This window comes from Thamnophis elegans, chromosome 1 (genome assembly GCF_009769535.1).
Source record: "Thamnophis elegans isolate rThaEle1 chromosome 1, rThaEle1.pri, whole genome shotgun sequence".
Taxonomy (NCBI): domain Eukaryota; kingdom Metazoa; phylum Chordata; class Lepidosauria; order Squamata; family Colubridae; genus Thamnophis; species Thamnophis elegans.
The window spans coordinates 9,901,316-9,914,550 of NC_045541.1; the positions used below are offsets into that span (position 1 = coordinate 9,901,316).

At 41.9% G+C, this 13,235-nt stretch overlaps 1 protein-coding gene across 1 annotated transcript in view; it reads right to left on the minus strand.

Annotated features, from left to right (window-relative positions):
* Window positions 1-13,235, minus strand: part of PLCL1 (phospholipase C like 1 (inactive)) — a 251,306-nt gene that overhangs the window by 46,067 nt on the left and 192,004 nt on the right. The window contains exon 3 of the mRNA XM_032238169.1: window positions 7,987-8,190. Coding sequence (XP_032094060.1) covers window positions 7,987-8,190 — 204 coding nt within the window. The remainder of the gene's footprint in view (window positions 1-7,986; window positions 8,191-13,235) is intronic.

Consider the following 13,235-nt stretch of genomic DNA (forward strand, 5'->3'; position numbering starts at 1 on the left):
TTGGAATAGACGTAATTTTGGAAATTGCAATGAAACAATAATTATAAAAAAAACCCCAACCAATTCTAATATAACAGTTGTGGCCAATATAGGGAGACCTTAGAGGAGAAGTGACAGAGCAATTATGGTCCCGATATTGTCCTACGGGGACACAGACACTATAAATTCTTCGCTTTCTATAAAAAGAATGAAATTAATTATGGGTCCTTCCTGCCAGCCACTTCCTCAGACTAGACAATAAAAGAGATGACTGCATAGTCTAACAAATTGGAATGCAAATGAATCCAGAGTCACGTGAAGAACCTCACATGAAAGCTAAAGGAAAGAAGATAATGTTAAAAGAACCCAAAGCATAAGATAAAAAATACGTTAAGAGTTCAATGTCTACATATGTGTGTGTAGAGGTCATTAAAAGGAAAAAGAATCTGTTCAATTTGAAACAAAGTATTTAATCTGAATCCAGATTCTAAAGGAATGTTTTAAAAATAGATTATTTATCATTCACTCTCCCTGTAGGCAAATACACTTATTTATTGGATGTTTGAGAGACCGCCTGCTGCCAATTACCTCCAACAGACCTATTAGATCCCACAGATTAGGCCTCCTCCGAATTCCATCTAATGGCCAATGCCGACTGGTGACCACCCGGAGGAGGGCCTTCTCTGTGGCTGCTCCGGCCCTCTGGAACGAGCTCCCGGTGGAGATTCGGACCCTCACCACCCTTCAGGCTTTCCGCAAAGCCCTTAAAACCTGGCTGTTCCGACAGGCCTGGGGCTGACGAGTTTCTGTCCCCGCTCGAATTGTGTGGCTGTTGATTGTTTTTAAATTGTTGTTGTTGTTTGTCTGTTGTTTTCCTCCTGTTTGTATCCCCCCCCTTACTTTGGTTTGTGAGCCGCCCCGAGTCCCTCTGGGAATAGGGCGGCATAGAAATGCAATAAATCAAATCAAATCAAATTCATATTGCCCATGTAGCAAAATGCTGGACTGAAGTGTGCCTGGGTGATGTTCCAAAAGGACCATTAAAAAAATACCACTATCACCACCACCACCCCAAAATGAAAAGCTGGTCAAACAAACAAACCACCGGTTACTGGCCCATTCTGGTGTCAGGCCTGCAGTGGTTCCTTTAAGAATCTTTGGCCTGCCACACTCTCATTAAGGTGGGGGAATAGCAAGGGGTAGAATGTGTTGTTTTCAAAATAAAAAATTCCTTCCTAGAAGCTCAAGGTCATCTTTTCTCTCCGCACCTTTGCACCTGACCGGAAGCAGCTGGGCGTAGGTGCTAGCATGGAAGAAGAAGATTGGACCATGTGATGGATTTGTGGGTGCGGGGACAAGACCATGAACTTTTAACTGGGTTGGATTCTGATGTAACTTTCCAGAATTGGGATTCCATAGCACGATGCCAACATGCCTGCCTTATTAAATTGGAACTTTAAGGATAGTTTTGCCTTTGACTCTGATTTAATTCTGCATGATATTTGGGCCGCTGACATTTGGATTGTAAGGATGGTTACCTTTCCAGAGTACTTTTAAAGCATGGAAAAGTAGCCTCACAAGCTAGTTTATATTATTTTTCGTACGTATAATGTTTAAATGTAATAGCTCTAACAAGAACAGAAGTGTGGCTAAGGGATGAAGTCCTTATTTCATACATGTTTTCATTGATCTGTTATGATACTTCTTAAAATGCTGTATCTATTTTTATTTTGTCCCAGTATTTTGTGCTGTGTTTACTGTAAACCATGAGACTGCTATTCTCATTTTAACCCTATCCCAAGGGCAGTCTGAGATAAAAGAGGGCAAAAGTTCCCTAGCAAACTTCCATAGCTTGGAAGTAGATCTGGGCCTCTGCTTGCATGATCTCAGCTCTACAGTCCAATCATAACCCCCAACTGGTGAGGAGAACAATTTGCACCATAGAAGAGGTGAGGGGGGGTTTTTTGGTTGATGTCCATCCTAAAATTATTTTTCTCATCCCAATGCTGAAGAGGGTTTTGGAGCAAAGAATTTTTAAAAGCCTACCATATCAGCAGCTGAAGGTCAGTTTTTCTTTGTTCTCCTACCGTCTGGAAGGATATATAGAAGCATAGGCACAGGGGTGGGTTTCTCGCCCCGTTCCAACCGGTTCGGTTGGAACGGGGCCGGCGGCGTCCTCGCGCACGCATGCACGTGCGTGCACGCGCGTGGCGCACGCATGCATACTAGCGTCTGTGCGATGCCCCAGCTGCTCCTGGAGGATCACGCAGGCGCTGTATGCGTCCTGCGCATGCGTGGAAGCACAGAACTCGTCAAAACCGGGTAAGGAGCGCGGGCACGCGGGTGGGCCCTTCGCCGTTCCCGGAAGTTACTTACTTCCGGGTTTGCCAACCAACCGGTTCGCAGGGACCGCCGCGAACCGGTTGAAACCCACCCCTGCATAGGCAGCTGCACAAACAGGTTGAAGAACAGTTTTTTATCTGTGGGCTGTCAGACTCCTGAATGAAAAACAACTCTACAACATCAGTGGTGGGTTTCAAAATTTTTTAGAACCTCTTCTGTAGATGTTGCCTGCTTTGTGGGAGTGACTTGCCGGCCATGTGACTGGGTGGGAGTGGCAAACTTGTAAAATGTGATGAAACTTACTTAACAATGCTCTTGCTTAGCAACCAAAATGTTGGCTCAGAAACTCTGGCATTTGAAGCATGGAAGTCTTAAAGCTGTCAAGTTACAAGACCCTTGCACCCCTAACCCTTTAGAAAAAAAACCCAGGGGTGTTCAAACTTGACAACTTTAAAACTTTAAGGTTTAGATAGGACTCTTAGAGGCGGGCGGGGCGATTGGTGAGCCAGCCAATCAGTGAGCGGCGGGCAGGGCAAGCATGGTGCGGATGGGCGGGGAGAGGGAGCTGGAACCAGTTCTAAACGGTAGATTTGTGGAATCTCTGCTGTAGAAGAGGTTAGAACTGGCAGGAACCCACCCCCTGAACAACATAGTACAATCGACTTGTGGGGTGCAATAAGTTCACTTAAGACTGAGTGTTTGTTAGCAGGATTCTAGGGATTTTAGTAGGGCCAGGGATTTTTTGTCTTTCACTGTGAGTTGTATTGTGTTGGGGAGGGGAGCATGAAGGGAGCCTCAGCCAATCTCATTGTACTCTGACAACAAAGGTTTGAATTAAATTGAATTGAACTGAACTGAACTCTTCATTCTAGCTATAGTGCAGAACCAAGAAAAGACTGAAGATAGAATGTAACTGGGATGGGAACCGTGACACGACAAAAGGGCGAACGACAAAACCGCACCGACTAAACCGTGTCGCTAAAACCGCGATGTCATCAACACGCCGACAACAGCGCGCCGACAGAAGCGCGATTTAAGTTAAGGTAAGGGTTAGGGTTAGGGTTAGGGTTACAGTGCGCTTCTGTCGGTGCGCTGTTGTCGGCACGCTTCAGCGCTCATTCGTCGGCGCGCTTTAGAACTCGCGGTTTTGTCACCGCGGTTTAGTCAGGTGCGCTTTTGTCGTTCGCCCTTTTGTGGGTGAACCGATGGGAACAATGAACCCTCTGCCTCTTATTCACTATGATCAAAGCATTTGACATTTACTTCCAATAGGAATAGGGTTTTTTCCACATCTTGTCATGTTTGCAATTTGTGAAATTCTATTGATCAACCATTCAGGTTTTTTTAAATGTTTGTACTAAAATTTTAATGCAGTGTACAATATATTTCTCAGTACATGTATATGCAGTTCTCAGTTTTAAAAAAGGCCTAGTTTATGCAATTTTATAAAGAACAGTCTCTAACAATATTTTGTACATTCTGAGTACATGTTTCATTAATTTGTTGATAAACTGCCTTGTAAAATTCAGAGAAGTGTGAATTTTGAATATTAATTTTTACATTGTTAAAAAAAATTAAAAGTAGATAGGGTCACCTTCAAATATAAATTAAGTGAGCCCCCCGTTTTTTTAAAAACATGTGTTATGTTTTCCTGATAAATATGGAAGCTACAATTTTAAAAGCTACTTTACCAACATGTTACAGGTTATTCTTCTCACTATACTGGACAATGAGATTGTATTTATATGCAGCCATCAATAGAAGATTTTTAACTGATGTTCTTGCTGTAACTCAAATCAGGCAAGACCCAGCAGCTGTAATTTCGTTGCCTGTCAAGTAAGCTTTAAAATAGCCTCTTGGCAGTTTTTGAAATAAGTTTTGATTTATTTTGGTTTATTTCTGCAGTGTTTTATATTTTGGATTGATGTATTTCAGTCAGTTCCTAAATGACAGATGATTATTAATCACAGGCTTTCTCATTTCATTTAAATCGAGATGTGCGTTCAGGATGCATTTCTTTGCCTTTTATTTAAATTTGATTTTATGAACTCCTGCCTACCTAATCTAAATTCTGGAAATATCAGAGGACTTACTAAGGGGGTGGGGTGGGGGGAGAACATGACATTTTATTATGTACCAATATTTAGTTATAAATAACTAATTTTTTTCTAATTCCATTGATATGTAAGTTTGGGGAGCTGTCTAATACCTATAAATCAGACTGGAGGCCACTGATTTAGAAAAAAATAAGCTTTGGTGATTTATTTATCTATCATATTTCTATCCTGCTTGCTTCTGGTCAAGTCTGTCCGTGGCAATTTGGAGTATAAATTCAAGGCAACAATAAAATCAAAATCACTTCTACATTCTAAAACATCAGATCCAATATAAATCTCTGCAAATAACAACAATATGCCAATTACTATGTAAAAAACCCAACAGTTCTATTCTAAAATATCCAAGCTACAATCTTAACATTATTTTTTTAAAGATGAGAGCTTGGATAAAATGATAGGAATAAATGTGGAGTGATCATCTTATCCTTAGTTGTTGAGGTGAGAGCTCGGATAAAGCAATAGGAATAACTGTGTCTTGGATTAACCTCATCATTTATGACCTTGTCCCTATGCTAAAGCTTTTTGGTTCTGTTTTATTATTTTAGTTGTGTTTTCTTTCAGACTTCTGGGGTATTCTTTTAGACTTCTATACTATTCAGCTTTGTATTATCTGCAAATTTCATAAACATTTCTACCACTATTCATCTAAAAGCACCAATAAAAATACTAAAACTTAAAAGGACCAAAGTCTGATCCTTGCTGTAACATTTTCTGAATGTAAGTAGTCCTCAACTTACATCCATTCATTTAGTGACTATTCAAAGTTACAATGGCCCTGAAAAAAGTGGCTTACAATCAGTCCTCACACTTACGACTGTCACAGTAGTATCACCATAGTCATGTGATTAAAATTTGGCTTGGCAATCAGTATGTTTTCACAATGATTGCAGCATCCCAGCATCATGTCATGGTCAATGATGACCTTCTTAGCCAGCTTCCATCCAGCAAAGTGAATGGGGGAAGTCAGATTCACTTAATGACTGCATGATTTGCTTAATAACCAGCAATTTGCTTTAACAAGCCTGATTAAGAGCCGAGGTGGCGCAGTGGTTAAATGCAGCACTGCAGGCTACTTCAGCTGACTGCAGTTCTGCAGTTCGGCTGTTCAAATCTCACCGGCTCAGGGTTGACTCAGCCTTCCATCCTTCCGAGGTGGGTAAAATGAGGACCCGGATTGCTGTTGGGGGCGATATGCTGACTCTGTAAACCGCTTAGAGAGGGCTGAAAGCCCTATGAAGCGGTATATAAGTCTAACTGCTATTGCTATTGCTATTGATTAAAAAAATGGTTGTAAACTCCGGCACAGATTACCTAACAACCGTCTTGCTTAGCAGCATAAATTCTGCAGTCAATTGTGGTTGTAAGGTGAGGACTATATGTATTTGTATAAGAGTCACTTTGATAGTAAGAGGGCAGCATATAAATTTAATAAATAAATAAACGATATGGGTCCAGGGAATCTGAGGAGATGCCTTGCTTGTCCCACTCAGAAGATTTCTGAACATAATTATTTAATAGGGAAAAGAGGAAATTGTACATATTTAAAAGGAAGTTACATCTGCTTTTCTACCTAGTCTTCTGAAAAGGACTCCTAAAGATAAAATGATTTTCAAATATATTTTGCTGATTTTATTTTATTTATAAAATTTATAGGCCACCCATCTTACTACTTACTCCTACTCCTACTAAAACACTTGTTGTCATGACCTTTAATTGGCCAAAACTGTGCCCCCTCCTCTCTTCCTCCCTCCCTCCCTCCCTCTGTGTATGTGTGTGTTAAAATCTAGTTTTGCCAGTTGGCTTGGGACTCCAATGGAGGCCTTCCTTAGTGGACATGGTTGATAGGATAAAAAGAAGATCTCAGCCTCGTGTAATCCATCTGCTTGATATTAGTTCTTGCGTAACTTTTAAAAAATTTAATTGTTTCTATATTCGTCTTTTTATCATCTGGAAGCCACCCAGAATCACTTTATCACTGAGATGAGCAGCATATAAATGTAATAAATAAACATAATGATGATTGTCATGCTGTCTGGCCCACATTTTACTAATTTGCTAATAAGTACATTTATGAGGCAATGTGAAAGATATACACAATGTGAAATAATCATCAACGATGAGGCAACACATACAAAATCTACATTAGTGTGGAGTCCTGAGTGCTCTCTGAGCTCAGTTTTTTGGTTGCAGACATTTCATTACCAACTGGGTAACATCCTCAATGTGAGTCAGTGTGGGGCTCTGCCATTTGTGTGTGTGTGGGGGGGTGATTTTCATCTAGGTCAGTGTTTCTCAACCTTGTCAACTTGAAGAGGTCTGGACTTCAACTCCCAGAATTCCCCAGCCAGCATTCTGGGAGTTGAAGTCCAGACATCTTCAAATTGACAAGGTTGAGAAATACTGATCTAGGTAGTTCCTTAATTAGGGTATCATTTTCTGATTGATTCTATGCCCGGTATTAATACATACTTATATATGAGTGGTGGGTAATGGATAGGATGTGTTCTGGTCTTTTGGTTTCATTCTTAGCTTTTTTAAATTATCTCTTTTGAGTGGTCTGTAAATGTGGTTTATTTCTATGTGCCTACTAATGTCTAATTCGTCTGAATGCCAAGCTTGATTGCATTTTTGAATTTAGCACAGTCTGGGATTCTCATAATTTCCCAGCTGGAACTATGGTTGAGATTGTCGATGGGTTCTGAGATTTAAGTTTTCATTCTATCTTCTGTTATGTTCTCATCAAATAATAAACAACCAAACAATAAATAAATATATAAATAACTGCTAGATGATGTTCATGGATCTCCTAGGGCATATCTCTCTCTTTTCCATTGTCAAAATTTCTCCACTGCTTTCTATTAGCCTTCCCCATCAACTCCCAAAATTTCCCTTCTTATCAATAGAGGATGTGTTTTTTGTTAGAATTAATATCAATTCTCCTCTTAAATCTACTGACAGTTCCATTTTGGTTCTAACGTCGTAATCCCAGAATTTTAAAAAATGGATCTTAATGTCAAGACCAACTATTCCAATTCTCATTCAGTGCGGGAATATAATTAAAGCATCCAGACTTTGCTTAAATATTTCCCCAAAAAAGTATCAGTATTTAAAATAGTCTATTCCCCTGGGGGGGGGGGGGAACCTCATCGTGTTAAAAGCTATTTCTAAATGTTCTGTGAAAATATGCTTCCTGAAATCTCCATTTACTGTGTTTGATCTTGTTTAACCTTGTCTCTTTTCATATCTTCTGCACAACAGCACTTCCAATATTTGAACATGCCTATCAAATCTTTTTTAACCTTCTCTTTGGTGAGCTAAACATATCTTTCTCTTTAAAACATTTGTTGATCGGTTGTTAAAACCCTTATTAAAATGTGACTGAGAATTGGACTTCTTCTGCCAAAAAGCTTATTTTTTTGCCACATTAACAGAAAATATAATAGAGCATACTCTTGTTCTGTACTGCGCATGGCAGATGGAATGGCCTGCTTCCATCTTTTGAATTCAAATATTTTTTTTCATGATACAAACACCCAAAAACTCAAACCTGGTCATAAGCAGCTAGAACCTTCTTCTGCACATCTGTCAGGGTTCCCAATGGTTCTAGATAAGGAAAGTTGTCCTTCATGCAGAGAGCCACTGAAGGGACACTGTCGTTGTTCACAAGCCGTGAAACCAAGGTCAAAATGCATTGCTTCAGACTGGTAATTGGTGGGAGGCCACAAAGTTCTTTCACCGACAGAATGGAATTCTAATGAAAATATGGGGGGAAAAACAGTTATTCTCACTGCAATCACCATGTGCCTATTGGTCTTCAGATACGCTTCAAGGTGCTAGTCGTCACTTATAAAGCCCTTCATGGTATTGGACCTGGGTACTTGAGAGACCACCTGCTGCCAATTACCTCCAACAGACCGATCAGATCCCACAGATTAGGCCTCCTCCGAATTCCATCCACTGGCCAATGCTGATTGGCTACCACCCGGAGGAGGGCCTTCTCTCTGGCTGCTCCGGCCCTCTGGAATGAGCTCCCCGTGGAGATTTGGACCCTCACCACCCTCCAGGCTTTCCGCAAAGCCCTTAAAATCTGGCTGTTCCGACAGGCCTGGGGCTGATGAGTTCTTGTCCCCGCTCGAATGGTGTGGCTGTTGATTGATTTTAAATTGTCGTATTGTTTTGTCCGTGTCTTTTTTTTCCTGTTTGTATCCCCCCCCCCCTCCTGGACTTGGTTTGTGAGCCGCCCTGAGTCCCTTCTGGGAAAAGGGCGGCATAGAAATACAATCAAATCAAATCAAATCATGTACAGTATTTTTACAGATTGTTGAGACTCAGAATCAGTATTATATTATGAGTGTCTCCATGATTGGACAACAGTGCCACAGAAAGTAGCAGCAGAGATGGGTGTCACTGTTGGTTTCAGCTATCTTAATTTCGACAGACTAGCATAATTTATAAATTAAAAGACAAGTGTAGCTACCGCAGTACTGATAGGACCTCTAGAGCAATGAAAGCAAACCTTTTCAGCACCGAGTGCCAAAAAGGGAGCACTTCTCGTCCGTGCGCTCTCTCATCTGGGCTGCGACCACAAAGAGGAGCTGTCCCGGGGGCATGCATGTGCCGGAAAATGTACTTCTGGTTTCTAGGGCACTAGCAAGTCTTCTGGTTTTTGCCACGCATGCGCACATGCTGAGCAGCTGGCTGGCGCGCATGCTCACGCCCGGAAAACGGAAGATCAGATCTTCCGGTTTCCCGCACTGCTGCACGCACAAAGGCCAGCTGATCGTCACATGCGCATGTGTGCCAGAAACCCGGAAGAGAACGAGCGATGCCGCATGTGCCAGGCGACATGGCTCCATGTGCCACTTCGGGCACATGTGCCATAGAGAGTCATACCTCATATAGGATTCACAAAGTGCAAGAACAAATTTTCACAGAGAAATACATGAGACCAATACCAATTCATTTTCTTTTTGACAGCTTTGAAGAGAACTACATCTTACCATACATAACATACCCTTTTCTATAAAGCTCAAAATACTTCTGTCCATTTCTTTTCAAACCAAAATAGCACACATAAAAAGGCTCGAGTACTTTGAAGTACCCAAAATCAGAACCGCAGTGTATTCACTATCACGCTAAAGAGAAAGAAATGGTATGCACAGTATCTTAAATTAATGTTTTTAGCATTGATTTAAAGTTGGAGATTAATTTGGGCTGCAGCACTGAAGGGGCAAACACTCCATAGTTAGAGAGCAAGAGAAGGCAAGGTGGCGCAGTGGTTAGAGTGCAGTACTGCAGCCACTTCACCTGACTGCTAACTGCAGTTTGGCGGTTCAAATCCCATCGGCTCAAGGTTGACTCAGCCTTCCATCCTTCCGAGGTGGGTAAAATGAGGACCCAGATTGTTGGGGGTGATATGCTGACTCTGTAAACTGCTTAGAGAGGGCTGAAAGAATTGGATTGGATTGGATTTATTATATTTCTATGCCGCCCTTTTCCCCGAAGGGGACTCAGGGCAGCTCACAATTCAGTCAGGGAAAGGGGTACAGACAGGGGATAAAAAAGACAAACATAACAGTGCACAATTTAAAACACACAACAACCATATCATTCGAGTAGGGGGGCAAAAGCTCTTTAGCCCCAGGCCTGTCGGAATAACCAGGTTTTAAGGGCTTTGCGGAAGGCCTGGAGGGTGGTGAAAGCCCTATGAAGCGGTATATAAGTCTAACTGCTACTGCTAAGGCAAGTCACAAAGTCATGAGTGACAGCATCAACACACACATGTCATGATTTGAATAAGTTGCGCCAGAAACTAGGATGCAAGTATATAACAGCGGCATATGTGTGATGACATCACCATGCATGTATCATTATGCTAATATTACTGTGGTTTGCTGCAAATGCCACTGCCATCCTCTAGTGCAGGGATGTCAAACTGGATTTCTTTGAGGGCCAGATCAGCATTGTAGTTCTCCTCCGTAGGCTGGCGGGAGGGGGGGGAGAGACAGGATTGGCTGGATGGGGGGGGGGGGGAAGAGACAGGATTGATGCCTCCTGCAGCACCCTGCCAGCTAAAACGGTGGTGGTGCACAGCCCTCCCATGCTCCATTTTGGCTGCCAGGGGCACCATGTGCCGGTCTATTTGCTATTTCCGGGCTGGCGCAGCAGGCCAAATTTAAGCACCCCTGATCTAGCACATAGACAATATTCAATATTCACTCTCCAAAATGTTTTTGTTTGCTTTCTTGGATGTTTATTTCTTGAAAATGACAACATCCCAAAACAAACTATCATTCGTATTCAAAATGCTCATATATTATTCACCACCATCATTTTAGCCATTGTCAATCCACCGCGGGACGAAGGCCTCTTCTGCGTGTTTCCAATCTCCCGTACATTATTTTTCTATACATTATTATTACATTATTAAATTTATTGGTCCCCATCTCATAGTTCAAGGAGACTGGGCTGATCTTGCTTTTGGGGAGGAAAAAGGCACTCAGTAAGTGATGCTCTTTTCTGACATGGTGTATCTAGTAAGTCAGAAGACAGACTGGCCATTTCTATGAGAGAAGCTCTAAGGCACTGATGTAAATGAGTACCCAGCTGATTCTGAGCTTAGATTAGCAATAGCAGTTAGACTTATATACCGCTTCATAGGGCTTTCAGCCCTCTCTAAGCGGTTTACAGAGTCAGCATATTGCCCCCAACAATCCGGGTCCTCATTTCACCCACCTCGGAAGGATGGAAGGCTGAGTCAACCTTGAGCCGATGAGATTAGAACCGCTGAACTGCAGATAACAGTCAGCTGAAGTGGCCTGCAGTACTGCATCCTAACCACTGCGCCACCTCGGCTCTTGACTTTGTTAACCCAGGGAAATTGTATCCAGCGCCATAAGGAATGATTAATCACAAAACTCAAAACAAATGTGAACTGCATTTATGATTGGGCCTTAGCAATTAATCACATATTCACTTTTATCATATACATTTGTAATTCAGGCCCAGCATGCTGATATTCAAACCCCCATCCAGTTCACTAGGATTTTGTTTTTAATTGTATGTCGGAGGATACAAATGCAGGGATGATCTCTAGTAGCTGACTAATAGGCTTTTGCTGATGGATGATTTGCTTAATAGGTCTCCAATTGCACAGACCCTTCCAGATCCAGGTCTACCAAAGAAAGAACTGAAGACATCTGAACAGAGCCATCATCTATTACAAGTTTTAACCGCTATCTAACCCCTAACTCTGAAGAACACTTTTCCTTGCTTATCACAATTCAGCAGTAGGGAATTTGCAAGATGCAACATTCCTTTACAGACATGAGTCCTGAAAAAGCCACCTGAATTGTAGGCCAACTTGGCTCTGAACCGACATTTGGCTGCTAAAGTTGCAATCCAAATAGAACAGAAATTGAATGGAACATCTGTGTGTATGGAACTGATTACAGCCTATAATAGTAAAAGAGCCGAATTTCCGTTGTTTGGCAATATTAACATTTATTTTTAGTTTACAATAGGCTTTCTTTGTATAAAGAAATCCAACAATTTCCCCAGAAGAACTTAAGCAAATCTCAACTTCATGGCTAAATAAAAAGAACGCTTACAAGCCATTCTCTTCATTGACCTACAAATATTAACAGAACATTGCTGTTTAAATGCAAATTTTACAAGCTCATTCATTTTATGTTAATTACGACTGATGTTTTGCTGTACACAGCTTTCCCCAACTTGGGGCCTTCCAGATTTTAAGGAATTGCAATTCTCAGAATTTTCCACACCAGCCGGGAGACCGAATGCATTTGGAAAGCACCAGCTTGAGATTCTTACCACTTCCTTACATACTGGAAAGACACATAGGGGATTTGAAAGAGCTACGGGAAAAGAAAAAAAATGTGACAATCCAGGCAGCGCCATCCGGGTCCAAGGGCTGGGAATTCGGAGGGAACAAATACCCTTGGGCTCAACTCTACCAGACTCTATCAAACTGGAATTAAGAACCAAGGTCCTCCAATGTCCATTTACAGAGATTTGCCATTTTTAGAGTATGGTGTGGTTGTAGTCTCCCAGAGGAAATTTTGCATAATTTTAAGTTCCACCATGGTTTTTGGCTCATGCTCAATGAACAACTGACAGTTATGACTATGGTGGTCTTTGTCTGGCTCCATCTTATGTTCCAATAGTGAACATTGGATTCCAATTTCCTGGATTGGAACGCCCTTCATACAGTCACTTGTGCTTTAGTTAACTCCTGTCTGGACTACTTCTGTACTCTATATGGGACTAGCCTTGAAAATCATGCAGAAGTTACAGCTGGTCCAGAATGCAGTTGTGGGAATAGTTACAGGAAATATCCATTTTGCCCAGGTTTATTACTTTGTGGGCTGCATTGGTTACTGATGACCTTCAAGATGCATTTCAAGAAGTTGGTTGTCACTTACAAAGCCCTTCATAACTTCGGACCTGTATGCCTACAGGATCAACTTACTCCTGTTCTCAGATAGTAACATTTGCCTGAGTTGAGATAGTCCAGGTGCAAACTGTAAATCAATGTCTCTTGTGAGGATCTAGGCCAGGGGTGTCAAACTCGATTTCATTGAAGGCCGCATCAGGGTTGTGTTTGAACTCGGGGAGGGGGGGGAGTGAACATGGCCAGGGGCAGTGGCTAAGATTTTTTACTACTGGCACAACGCTTCTACGCATGCCAGAGGGCATGGCCAGCTCAATGTCACTCATCGAGGCTCCATTTTCGGCGGCAAGGTCCTCCTTCGGCCCTCTGCCAGGGAAAATGGA